We start from the raw sequence: 12,190 nt of genomic DNA, 5'->3' as shown, positions 1-12,190 counted from the left end.
ACCAGATATATTCACATTAGTAACCAGAAAGTCCTGTCAACAGAGTCTATGGGAATACTAGTTTTGGTACATAACTTATATCCGAGGTGGCAGCACTGAATGGAGCATATATTTTGCCACCTGGTAGCTATTGGTGAACTAAAATAACTGGAGTTTTTATGGGACATTCTCGTGATTATAGTCAGTATATCCGGGTAAGTGCAACTGTTTTTGTGAGAAGGTTTCAATCATGCGACGTGATTATCTAATTAATCATGATAAAAGCACTTTCACTCTCCCCCCGAGATGTTGTTACGAATGAAAGCTTTTTTGGATTTGGCCCTCGGTCTCAATAGTTTCGTTTCGAGGGGGAGGGGCGCCCCATTCCCGTTCTAAATCTGCGGATCCCGCGACTGCCAGTAGTGCGGATTCCACGGTCTCTTTCCAATATCTAAGCGTTCTGTTTCAACAACAGCCCCTGTCACTCATGCCACACCCAATAAACCTCGACTATAGCTATACACAGTAATATGACCATCTCAGCAAAAAATATCGATCCAGTTTTTGTCGATGTTGTGGATGCATCATCATGCGCTATTTCAGGATGTTACTTGGTGATCACCAAGGTCGATAAAGTAGAACACGATCAAGGCCAGCATAATTGCAATTGGTTGCCGAGCAAGGAGCTGAATGACGCTACATGTAGCCGCAGTTGATGCTACCTGTTATCGTGCCGAGTTGCTGAAGATTCGTTGGACATTATAGCTTGCTCGCCTTATCTCTTTTTACTCGTATAGGTAGGTACGTATTCGCATGTTTAGGCTAGCTAATTGCCATGGCTAACTATAGTGCAGAACTGATTTCCGCGGGCGAATCCGCCTTCTGTATGCGGGGCTAAAGTACACATAAAACCTGTCCTGCTATTCTGTGTACATTCTGTACACGAACATTCATTTTTGTGATATTCAAATCCAAAGCTGGGATTTAAATCAAACTTTACGGAAGCGTATTCTTATGTCTTGACAACACTATAAGTATACATTTCTAAAGATTCTTAACTCTCTTATTACCGGTAGCGTCTTCATGAAATATATGTCTGAATATATATGAAACAATGACTGCCTGTACAGGGGACGAATGTCTTTCCGCCCCTGTAAAATCTAGAAAAGGAGTCCCTACTTCATGCAAAATCAACCTGAAATATCATTTCAAATCAAATTAGCCCACTTGTTGTTTACAAATAATAAAGATTGGAGGGTGTACAGCTAAACTGTATTCAAGCATCGGAATTCTCCCATGAAAGCAGTTATGATAATTATCTTATTGTGATCATTGACGTGATTGAGCTCGATACTACACTATGGGGTCGTATTCATGATACTAGTGAGTTAAAGGTTTCAAGGCCAAAAGCGTGTTAGTAGGCCAAATAATATCCAGGCCGTACACAACACTTACATATACTAACCACTAGGTTTATAAGTGACAAGCAGGCATATGAATTTAGAATTCGTCCTCATTTCATAGTCCCGAGACCATGACATCCTCAGCAGACTCGTCCCCTCTGAAGCAACCCCCTCATGTAGATGTCGAGGTTGACTCTCAGGACTACAAAGATGCTCTCTTGGAAATCCTGGCCGTCATCAGACCGAAATGGAAAAAGGATGCCGTCAGATTTAAGGTAAGCCCAAACACAGTTCTGCATGGTCTTTGCCATGTAGTAGTATATAGACCTAGTGCGTGATCGTGCCAGAAAAACCATCGATCGATTGGCTATGAGGCTAACGGCTGTCTTCCGATGGCTGCTATTCTTTTGAACACATGATAAAATCAGTTCTGCCACTTATTAAGTAAAAGAATATTAGAATATCCCTGCTGACAACTGAGCCTCGCCCGACCTAGCATCTGGATCCATTCACGATTTGATTCAAGGAAAATTAAGCTGGGACTGGGTAAAATTGAGCAAAGTGTATATATTTTCTGTAGGAATAAATCTAATTGCTGTTTTTTCTTCTTCTTTGATATTTAAAAAAAGAGTTTATATTCTAACATTCTGCTTCCTAAACCATTATACATGAGACACAGGCGAAAGATTTGACTCCCTAGCTATTACTCGGCACAAATGATGATATAAATTGACAAATAAAACATGAAAGCTTGTATTGGCAGAGAGAATATGCTTCAACATGCTTTGAATATGTACCTGCTTTATATGAATATGGTATGGTCAGATTGACAAGGGAAACATCTATAAGTGCTACATCGGGTAACATTTTGCAGATTTCAAAGGCAGTAAGTATACATCAATTAAGGTTGCTCTTTCAGCCTCTGGCGCAGGGTATGATCAATCTTATGCTGACCTGTTACGTGAGCGAAGAGGTGGACGAGACAGCAGTAGTCGCCCGAATATTCGCGACCAACTTTGCAGGCGTGACGATGTCGAGAGAGAACGAGTTCGGATGCACCAAATGCTTTGCAGAACTTGGAATTGGACCCGAAGTATACTGTACCTTTAAAAATGGTATCTGCTCTGCCTATGTTAGCGGGTCATTTTTCACTTGGGAAGATATTTCAGCATTCCGTGACATCAAGGTGGGAAAGTAAGTTTAACATCAGAATCTCTCGCAGTTGATCCGTCACGTCCCTTTTCTAAAAAAACATTGTTTAGTATGACGGATGTACTGCCCAAGGAGTCTCATTCCATTGAGGAAGATTTTGGTAATGTTTGTTTCAAACATTTTAAACTTGGTTGATTCTTCACGGTGACATGAAATTGACGTTTACGGGCAATTTGTTGACAGGCACCATTCCTTTAGGAAGTAATTTTGAATATTGCAGACTTGTAGCAAAGGAGTTCGCCAAGATTCACTGCGACGCTACGCTGAAGATGTCGAGCAAGTACAATATAGGTAAAGGGATGGATGCGAATGAAATGATCGGCCTGATGCTGGAAGCTTGGCCGATTCCGATTGCGAATCCTGAACTACACGAGAAGTGAGTAAAACCTTATCCTCTCATTGCAAGCACAATCTTACTAGTAGTTCAGTCAGGCAAGTACGGAAAAAAGTTCCGACCGAATAGAAAATCTAAAATTTTGGTTCAGTCGTGATGCCGATTCAAAGCCTGCAGTTACATTTTGGCGCGGGAACAAAAAAGACTCTCACCACTGGAAGACTGCATGGGCTATAAATCAGAAATTATGCAACCGCTCTAATTCGAATTACATGTAGTTGACCGCTAGATTCAAATTAGTCACAGGTACTTACAGGCTGGCAGAGGAAGAGGCACATATACATGTTATACAAATATTTGTTATTTCAGATTCTACAAAGACATGTACACCGCTGATGAATTCAGGAGGGAAACGGCATTATTCGCGGGTGACGTGCAGGGTGGTTTTGAGGGAATAAAAGACACGCTCTGTCACAACGATCCAAATGCGACCAATTTCATATACCAGGAGGACCAAGGTGGGAAATTTTGAAAGCACTAGGACCGCCTTGTATTTGTAATTGAGTATCGAATTTAGGCTTAGATTGTGTTCTCTAAAATGTCCGATGTAGCTGCAGAAGCAATGTTACCAGGACCTCGCATCAATGTTTTAAATCCATGTGTTATTTCATACTGAACTTTCAGCGGTAGGCTTATTGCCTCCGTAGCCTCCGCCCATCGTCTGGAAGCTGAATTGAGGGTCACGATGTACTTTTTCAATACTCATCCTCATGATACTGTCAGGCGATAGGCTTTTGTCAATCGTCCAGTCGAGCATACCATGACCGAGAATGGAGCGTGCTAAATCCTTCTTCTTTTTTTGCACGAACACTTCTTGTCTAATCGCAGGTAGAACGGTGCTGATTGACTACGAGATGTCTGGATTGGGCTCGCCGATAAGAGACCTGGGGACTTATATCTGTATGTCCGCACTTTGTAAGTCCCACCCCATTTTTTGTTAATCACGACAAATGTTTTATGATTCCAAGTTCACCTCACCAATAAGAGTACTATATTCCCGATGTGAAAGAAGGTCAAGTCCCCCTTCCCAGATTATTTCCCGTAATTATAGTCTAGATAGACCTATAGGCTCTATGATAACACACTTGATATTGGCTTGAGTGACGCAATGGAAACGTCGGCGCCTGCCACCTCCGAGATCTCAGCCGGTTCGATTGCCGGTCGGTCCTGATGTGAGAGCTGGAGAAGACGACTCTCTTCGACAGCGTAGGGTTCCTCTGGTTTCTTCCTACTTTACAGTACAAATCACCCAACATCATTTATAGAGTTAATAATGTCCTAGTTGACACTCAGCTTTCAACTAAGTTGAAAACAAAATTTACAATCTGTTGTCGGATCTGCTGTCATACAGACCGATATGATATGCTCAGCCGCATCTCAGAGTCAACGGATGTCTTTCGCCCTTCATGACAGGCAAGTGAGTTGGCTACTGGTTAGTTTTGTGCACTAGTAACCTTGCCTTTCCGAGTTCGAGACGGATAAGTTCCGTTTTACTTCCAGCAATAAAGGATGGTGACGTTGACCTCAAGAAACACTCGCCTGAATACGTAAGGACGTTCGCGAGGACATATCTCGAAGAGCTGAAGAAACTAAACGGGGACAATAGTCCCGTCACTGATCAGCTGGTAGAGAAATACAACATACTGATCGAGCGGTCCATTTTGGTAAGACCGCGTCGCGAATCTTTTTTCCCCAGAAATCTTTTTTAGAAATTTATGACTCGCATATCCATTTTAAGAAGATTTCAAGATTTTCAGTCGGTCAGTAATAAATTAAGTATATGAATGGTATAGTACATGTCTATTGAAGATAGGGGTATCCTTGCACTTTGAGATGGTTAATACGACTAATCGTAATGACTGATTAAAGCAAATGTGACTCGCTCTACCAAAACTAGGCGCTTGTCGCATCTGAACTTGACAGGTTGATACGGACTTGTTGTTCATTTCCCTATTGTAGACCTTTTGTGAAATCTATTACAAACTGATTTGGTCACATTTCACAAAAGGTCTACAATAGGGAAATGAACAACAAGTCCGTATCAACCTGTCAAGTTCAGATGCGACAAGCGCCTAGTTTTGGTAGAGCGGGTCACAAATATAAACAAGGACGAATATTTATTTGGTAAAAAAAAATCGAAATTTAAAATCAAGTCTTTAAAAGTTTAATATTGAAAGACTCTGATAGAATTAACCAAATATAAATGTATGTTTTCTTCCAGGTTTTTTTCCTCTTCACAGCAATCTTTATACCCCAGTTCGTCGGTTCTTCAGACAAGGTGGATCCAAAAACGATGATTGAGTAAGATTCAGAAGTAATCCCGCAATGAATCCCCTCCATTTTTAATTTGTTTAGGCTCATATGAACTTGCCTATAGAGATTCCTCACGTGACGCCACGACGAGACGTTTTGACGGCAACCTGCCAATGCATTTCCTTTACCTCGAGATCACATGTGACGGCCAATATGACATTGCAAAACAATTGGCAACGTCATCATGTGACGTCAGTGAAGAACCTCTATTGTATGGACTAGAACATTAGACATGGTTCGATTATTTGTAACATTTCTCAGCATGCAATAGATCGGTCAAAGCAGTAATAGAAACATGGCCGTTCTCAATTCTGTTTTCCACGTCAATCGGTTTTCATTACTTTTCAGAGTGACATTGGGACGCCTTGATTGGTACAAGAAGAATAAGGATCGCATTTTGAAACAGGAAATCCCACGGGATTAGTCCCCCTATCCACGAGTCTTACGATGCCATCTTCAAGACACGTTCAATGTCAATTGCGTACTGGCTGGTTGGAAGAGTGTGTTTTTAATAGATTTCAAGAATTACAGGGTAGAGGGAGGGGTCCTGAAAAGTTCAAACAATTTTGACCCATAGTTTAAGTATGGCTCTTTTGATTTTATTATACAATAACTGCAATCAAGAGAAAAATGTAGAAACTAAAAAAGAAACATTTTCTTCAGTGCCAATTTATTGAATACAAAAATTTAAAACACAAAATATGATCACGGCTTTGTCTTTTTAGAAGTAGTACGTAGTCCATGATTATTTTCAATCTTTGCAATGGAAACGTAATTTTCAAACCTTGACTTCAAAAAGACACCGCATAATAGGCCAATGCATGTCTGTAGTTAAGGAATTGAGCAGGCAGCCCTTTGCTGTCAGGGGTGCAGAATGGTCATGATTAAACAACCAAGGACCAGCAGCGTGTTGACTAATCATGTTAATTTCTTAGGGCTCACAGTAAATGGCTGATATCTATAAAAGACTAGTAAGTGCTTTTACTTTAAACTACATGTACATTTACACTAGCCATGTCAGTAGAAAACTGTAGTAAAAGCATTTACTAGTCTTTATAAATATTAGCCAATATCTGTCATCAAATTTGAGCCTGTCGGTCCTTGGTTGCATAATAACGATCATAATGTGTCCTAACGTCATTTCCATTACAAACATTGGTAAACTGTGACCGAGGGAATTAAGGCATTTCATGATATTGCACAAACATGAATCAGGAATACTAAGAAAACAACAAGGTACAAAATTATTTTCCCCTTAAACCCTCTGTCCACCCACTCTCTCGCTTAACCTAGACATGATTTTCATTGACTTTCAAAACACATTGAAGCACTCATCTGTCTAGAACTGACATAAGGAAGCAAATCCCGAGGTTTGGAGGAATTGATGAGAAAGTTGGACCGACTTGCTTTGTCATGTCATTTATAGCCTAGACAGAACACCGCTCACTTTCTCAAGAGCATTTCTATCTGGTTTTTTTGGCAACAGAGTAGCAGGGCCATGCAAAGGCCACATCCATAGAGGGTCTCACTTTATCATTCTGCAAACTCTATCGATTTCGTCAAGTGCAATTTCTGAGAAGGAACCCTAATCACCGATCATAAATGCAAAACAGTCAGTATCTGGTATTCAATTTCATGGAAAAATAAAAGGAAGTTCATCATGAATGTCCATTTACATGATGACCACTAATACAACACGGGAACACGGGATTCTTTGATGAGAGACAAATGCTTTATTACGCATGCGCACAAGTATAGTTATTGACATCAGCGATGTAGAGATTATCTGTTGGTTACTACAACCACCACAACATGCAGTGAGTCCATTGGCCTGATTGGCTGGCGGGGCTGCCACTTTTTTAGGCTGTGCAATTGTTTTACTGAGAATTTCGTATGTGTAGCCCTCACCGAACATTGGGTGATCTTCTGGGGTGATTCCATCCACCTCGTACCTGCAAAAAGTATGAATTCATTCAGATCACCGATCTTGACAACGCGACCAAGAAAACATGTACATCCAAGCGAAGAGAAGAAACCCATAGATCCAGAAGAAAATGTTTGGTAGTTACGTAGGCAGAGGAGTCGGCAAGATCACCAGAGAGACCACAAGACTGAGCGTGAGGATTGAGAAGCAGCCGCAGGCAGGGAAGTGTAGGTATGACAGAACAGAGAGCAGAACCATTAGAATGGGTCAAACACAGAAACCAGAGACTTGAAAGCATAAATATAGTACGAGAAGAGTAGATCCAACATGAAGACCAGCCGAGCAGACCAAACAGAAGAGCAGCCTTTGGCAGGAAAATCAAGTCAGATACCATTTGTATTTCATAATTTTGAACGCCAGGCAACAGCAGTGGTCAGTCCTAATGCATGCTCACGCTGTCATCTGATTGCAATTGGTGCATGAATCGATTTTCTTTTTCATTCCGATTGCGAATCCTGAACTACACGAGAAGTAAGTAAAACCTTATCCTCTCATTGCAAGCACAATCTTACTAGTAGTTAAGTCAGGCAAGTGCGGAAAAAAGTTCCGATCGAATAGAAAATCTAAAATTTTGGTTCAATCGTGATGCCGATTCAAAGCCTGCAGGTACATTTTGGCGCGGGAACAAATAAAGACTCCCACCACTGGAAGACTGCGTGGGCTATAAATAAGAAATTATGCAACCGCTCTAATTCGAATTACATGTAGTTGACCGCTAGATTCAAATTAGTCACAGGTACTTACAGGCAGGCAGAGGAAGAGGCACAGATACATGTAATACAAATATTTGTTATTTCAGATTCTACAAAGACATGTGCACCGCTGATGAATTCAGGAGGGAAATAGCATTATTCGCGGGTGACGTGCAGGGTGGTTTTGAGGGAATAAAAGACACGCTCTGTCACAACGATCCAAATGCGACCAATATCATATACCAGGAGGACCAAGGTGGGAAATTTTGAAAGCACTAAGACCGCCTTGTATTTGTAATTAAGTATCGAATTTAGGCTAAGATTATGTTGTCTGAAATGTCCGATGTAGCTGCAGAAGCAATGTTACCAGGACCTTGCATCAACGTTTTAAATTCATGTGTTATTTCACACTGAACTTTCAGCGGTAGGCTTATTGCCTCCGTAGCCTCCGCCCATCGTCTGGAAGCTGAATTGAGGGTCATGATGTACTTTTTCGATACTCATCCTCATGATACTGTCAGGCGATAGGCTTTTGTCAACCGTCCAGTCGAGCATACCATGACCGAGAATGGAGCGTGCTAAATCCTTCTTCTTTTTTTGCACGAACACTTCTTGTCTAATCGCAGGTAGAACGGTGCGAGATGTCTGGATTGGGCTCGCCGATAAGAGACCTGGGGACTTATATCTGTATGTCCGCACTTTGTAAGTCCCACCCCATTTTTTGTTAATCACGACAAATGTTTTATGATTCCAAGTTCACCTCACCAATACGAGTACTATTGTGACTGTGGCCAGTCTGTTTCTGGGTGAATCTTGTTTTTATTGGTTGTAGCCAGCCTTTAAGCTTTGTAGATGGCTCCACCTATTTTCTCCTCGTGTTATCGCTTTTACCGCCATTGTTAAGATCCAGAATCTTCCCTATTTTTGGTCCATCAAATGAGTGAATTTGCCTCATCCCTGAAAGTTTTATAGAGAATTTAAGGGCCTTACAAAGGTAACTAATATGTCTAGAATAGAAATAATTTCCTTTATTGTGATGACAAGAACTTAGGAGAACTTAGTGGCTTGTTTTTGGCTCACCGTAGGGGAGTCTATACAATACCGCAGTGTCCGTCGTCCGTCGTCGTCCGTAGTCGTCGTCGTCGTCGTCGTCGTCGTCGTCGTCGTCGTCGTCGTCGTCGTCGTCGTCGTCGTCGTCGTCCGTCGTATCCTAGTTCAAAAACAGTGGCACGTTTCTTAACCGCTAGGCCTATGAACTTAAAACTTTGTACACATGACCCCCTAGGTCAGATGACCCGTGACACTAAATTTCTCTCCGATCTGATTCTCTACTTGGCCACCAGGGGGCCAAATGTGGATATCTAAAAAGTGTGATATCTCGCTTATTAGTGACTTGTTTTCGATGAAACTTTTGTTGTAGGTACTCATAGCAAATATACATCTTATATCATACGGGTTTTTAATTTGACCTACTTTTCAAGGTCACAGAGGTCATATGGCGTAAATTGGCCGTTCGAGTGTAAACTATGGCACGTTTCTTAACCACTAAAGCTATGAACTTGAAACTTGGTACATATAACCCCCTATATCACATAGCCTCTGGTGCTGAATTTCAGTTTGATCTGATTCTCAACTTTGCCACCAGGGGGCCAAATGTGGATATCTAAAAAGTGTGATATCTCGCTTATAAGTGACTTGTTTTCGATAAAATTTTTATGGTAGGTACCCTTAGGAAAAATACATCACATATCTTACGGGTTTTCAATTTGACCTACTTTTCAAGGTCACAGAGGTCATATGGCGTAAATTGGCCGTTAGAGTGTAAACTATGGCACGTTTCTTAACCACTAAAGCTATGAACTTGAAACTTGGTACATATAACCCCCTATATCACATAGCCTCTGGTGCTGAATTTCAGTTTGATCTGATTCTTAACTTTGCCACCAGGGGGCCAAAAGTGGAAATCTAAAAAGTGTGATATCTCGCTTATAAGTGACTTGTTTTCGATAAAATTTTTATGGTAGGTACCCTTAGGAAGAATACATCACATATCTTACGGGTTTTCAATTTGACCTACTTTTCAAGGTCACAGAGGTCATATGGCGTAAATTGGCCGTTAGAGTGTAAACTATGGCACGTTTCTTAACCAGTAAAGCTATGAACTTGAAACTTGGTGCATATAACCCCCTACATCAGATAACCTCTGATGCCAAATTTTGGCTCGATCTGATTCTTTATTCGGCCACCAGGGGGCCATAATGGAAAAAGTAAGAAGTGCAATATCTTGCTTATTTTTAGTGATTCGTTTTCAATAACATTTTTATGGTAGGTTCTCCTAGCAAGGAAACATCACATATCATATGAGTTTTTGATCTGACCTGCTTTTCAAGGTCACAGAGGTCAAATGGCGTAAATTTGTCGTTTGATTGTAACTATGGCACGTTTCTTAACCACTAAAGCTTTGAACTTGAAATTTGATACACATGACTCCCTACGTCATGTAACCTCGGACACCGAATTTCGATCTGATCTGGTACTCAACTCGGCCACCAGGAGGCCAAAACTAAAATAGGTAAAAAGTGCAATATCTCGTTTATTATTGACTTGTTTTTGATGATATTCTTATGGTACTTACTCCAAGCAACGATACATCACATGTCATACCGACTTTGGTTTGACCTATATACTATACATGTACAATGTTTCTTAATCTGGATGAATTACAAAGCACCAAATATCTATACGGTGAGCACAATGGCCCCTGGCCGTTTCATTTAGATCAAGTATAGATTTAATATTCCCGGTGACATTTCTTTCGTTACACCACTTCGGACATCTCAACATGGCTAGTACTTGATTATATCGTGATGTGTTCAATCTATCGTCTCTGTGTGGTAGCTCGGTATTGGAGCTCTTCATCTTAATAATTTTGTTTGTAGTTAACATCAAGTTTTGGGGCAACAATGGGGACTTTAGTAGCATAATCTCAGTCCATTTTATGAATATTTTAGTTCGATATTCAATCGTCAGGTGTCTCTACCTCCTTGAGGACAGTGTTGTAACATGTTTTTCAGTCCTCCTGATGGATGTACTATTGTCTTCCATGATTGTCTCTTTGTTGTTACGAATCTGTACTTAGTTGTTGTTCAATTATTGTGAATATGTACTTAGTTGTTGTTCAATTATTGTATCTTTCAGTTTATTACGTGGTGAATAGATGGGAAAAGAAATCAAGCTTGTTCCTGTTGTCTTCCGTTAATCTAAGGTTGGATGAAACGAGCCACTGCATGATTAAAGACTAAAGATATCAATGCCGCTACAACTATATTCCCGATGTGAAAGTAGGTCTAGTCCCCCTTCCCCGATTATTTCCCGTATATATCGTCTAGATAGACCTATAGGCTCTATGATAACACACTTGATATTGGCTTGAGTAACGCAATGGAAACGTCGGCGCCTGCCAACTCCGAGATCTCAGCCGGTTCGATTGCCGGTTGGTCCTGATGTGAGAGCTGGAGAAGACGACTCTCTTCGACAGCGTAGGGTTCCTCTGGTTTCTTCCTACTTTACAGTACAAATCACCCAACATCATTTATAGAGCTAATAATGTCCCAGTTGACACTCAGCTTTCAACTAAGTTGAAAACAAAATTTACAATCTGTTGTCGGATCTGCTGTCATACAGACCGATATAATATGCTCAGCCGCATCTCAGAGTCAACGGATGCCCTTCATGACAGGCAAGCGAGTTGGCTACTGGTTAGTTTTGTGCACTAGTAACCTTGCCTTTCCGAGTTCGAGACGGATAAGTTCCGTTTTACTTCAGGCAATAATGGAGGGTGACGTTGACCTCAAGAAACACTTGCCTGAATACAATAGGACGTTCGTGAGGACATATCTCGAAGAGCTGAAGAAACTAAACGGGGACATTAGTCCCGTCACTGATCAGCTGGTAGAGAAATACAACATACTGATCGAGCCGGCCGTTTTGGTAAGACCGCGTGGCGAATCTTTTTTCCCCAGAAATCTTTTTTTTAGAAATTTATGATTCACATATCCATTTTAAGGAGATTTCAAGATTTTCAGTCAGTCAGTAATAAATTAAGTATGTGAATGGCATAGTACATGTCTATTGAAGATAGGGGTATCCTTGCACTTTGAGATGGTTGATACGACTAATCGTAATAACTGATTTAAAGGTCATATATCAAGGT

The 12,190-nt window shown here is 40.9% G+C and overlaps 1 protein-coding gene across 2 annotated transcripts; it reads left to right on the top strand.

Moving 5' to 3' along the window:
• The first annotated feature begins 608 nt into the window (after positions 1 to 608).
• On the top strand, positions 609 to 6,233 carry LOC135485674 (ethanolamine kinase 1-like). Of its 2 annotated transcripts, none has more exons than XM_064768021.1 (9): positions 609 to 776; positions 1,504 to 1,657; positions 2,302 to 2,576; positions 2,815 to 2,970; positions 3,298 to 3,446; positions 3,817 to 3,903; positions 4,489 to 4,652; positions 5,210 to 5,289; positions 5,650 to 6,233. In XM_064768021.1, exons 2-9 carry the CDS (start codon positions 1,514 to 1,516, stop codon positions 5,723 to 5,725), a joined length of 1,131 nt encoding a protein of 376 aa, XP_064624091.1. In that variant the 5' UTR covers positions 609 to 776; positions 1,504 to 1,513; the 3' UTR covers positions 5,726 to 6,233. The 2 variants fall into 2 exon arrangements, with proteins under 2 accessions (XP_064624091.1, XP_064624092.1); XM_064768022.1 differs by having other exon boundaries at positions 609 to 780.
• Positions 6,234 to 12,190: the final 5,957 nt, after the last annotated feature.

Source organism: Lineus longissimus, chromosome 3 (genome assembly GCF_910592395.1).
Source record: "Lineus longissimus chromosome 3, tnLinLong1.2, whole genome shotgun sequence".
Lineage (NCBI taxonomy): Eukaryota > Metazoa > Nemertea > Pilidiophora > Heteronemertea > Lineidae > Lineus > Lineus longissimus.
The sequence above is the reverse complement of the archived record's forward strand: the minus strand, read 5'-3'. Positions and strand labels throughout refer to the sequence as shown.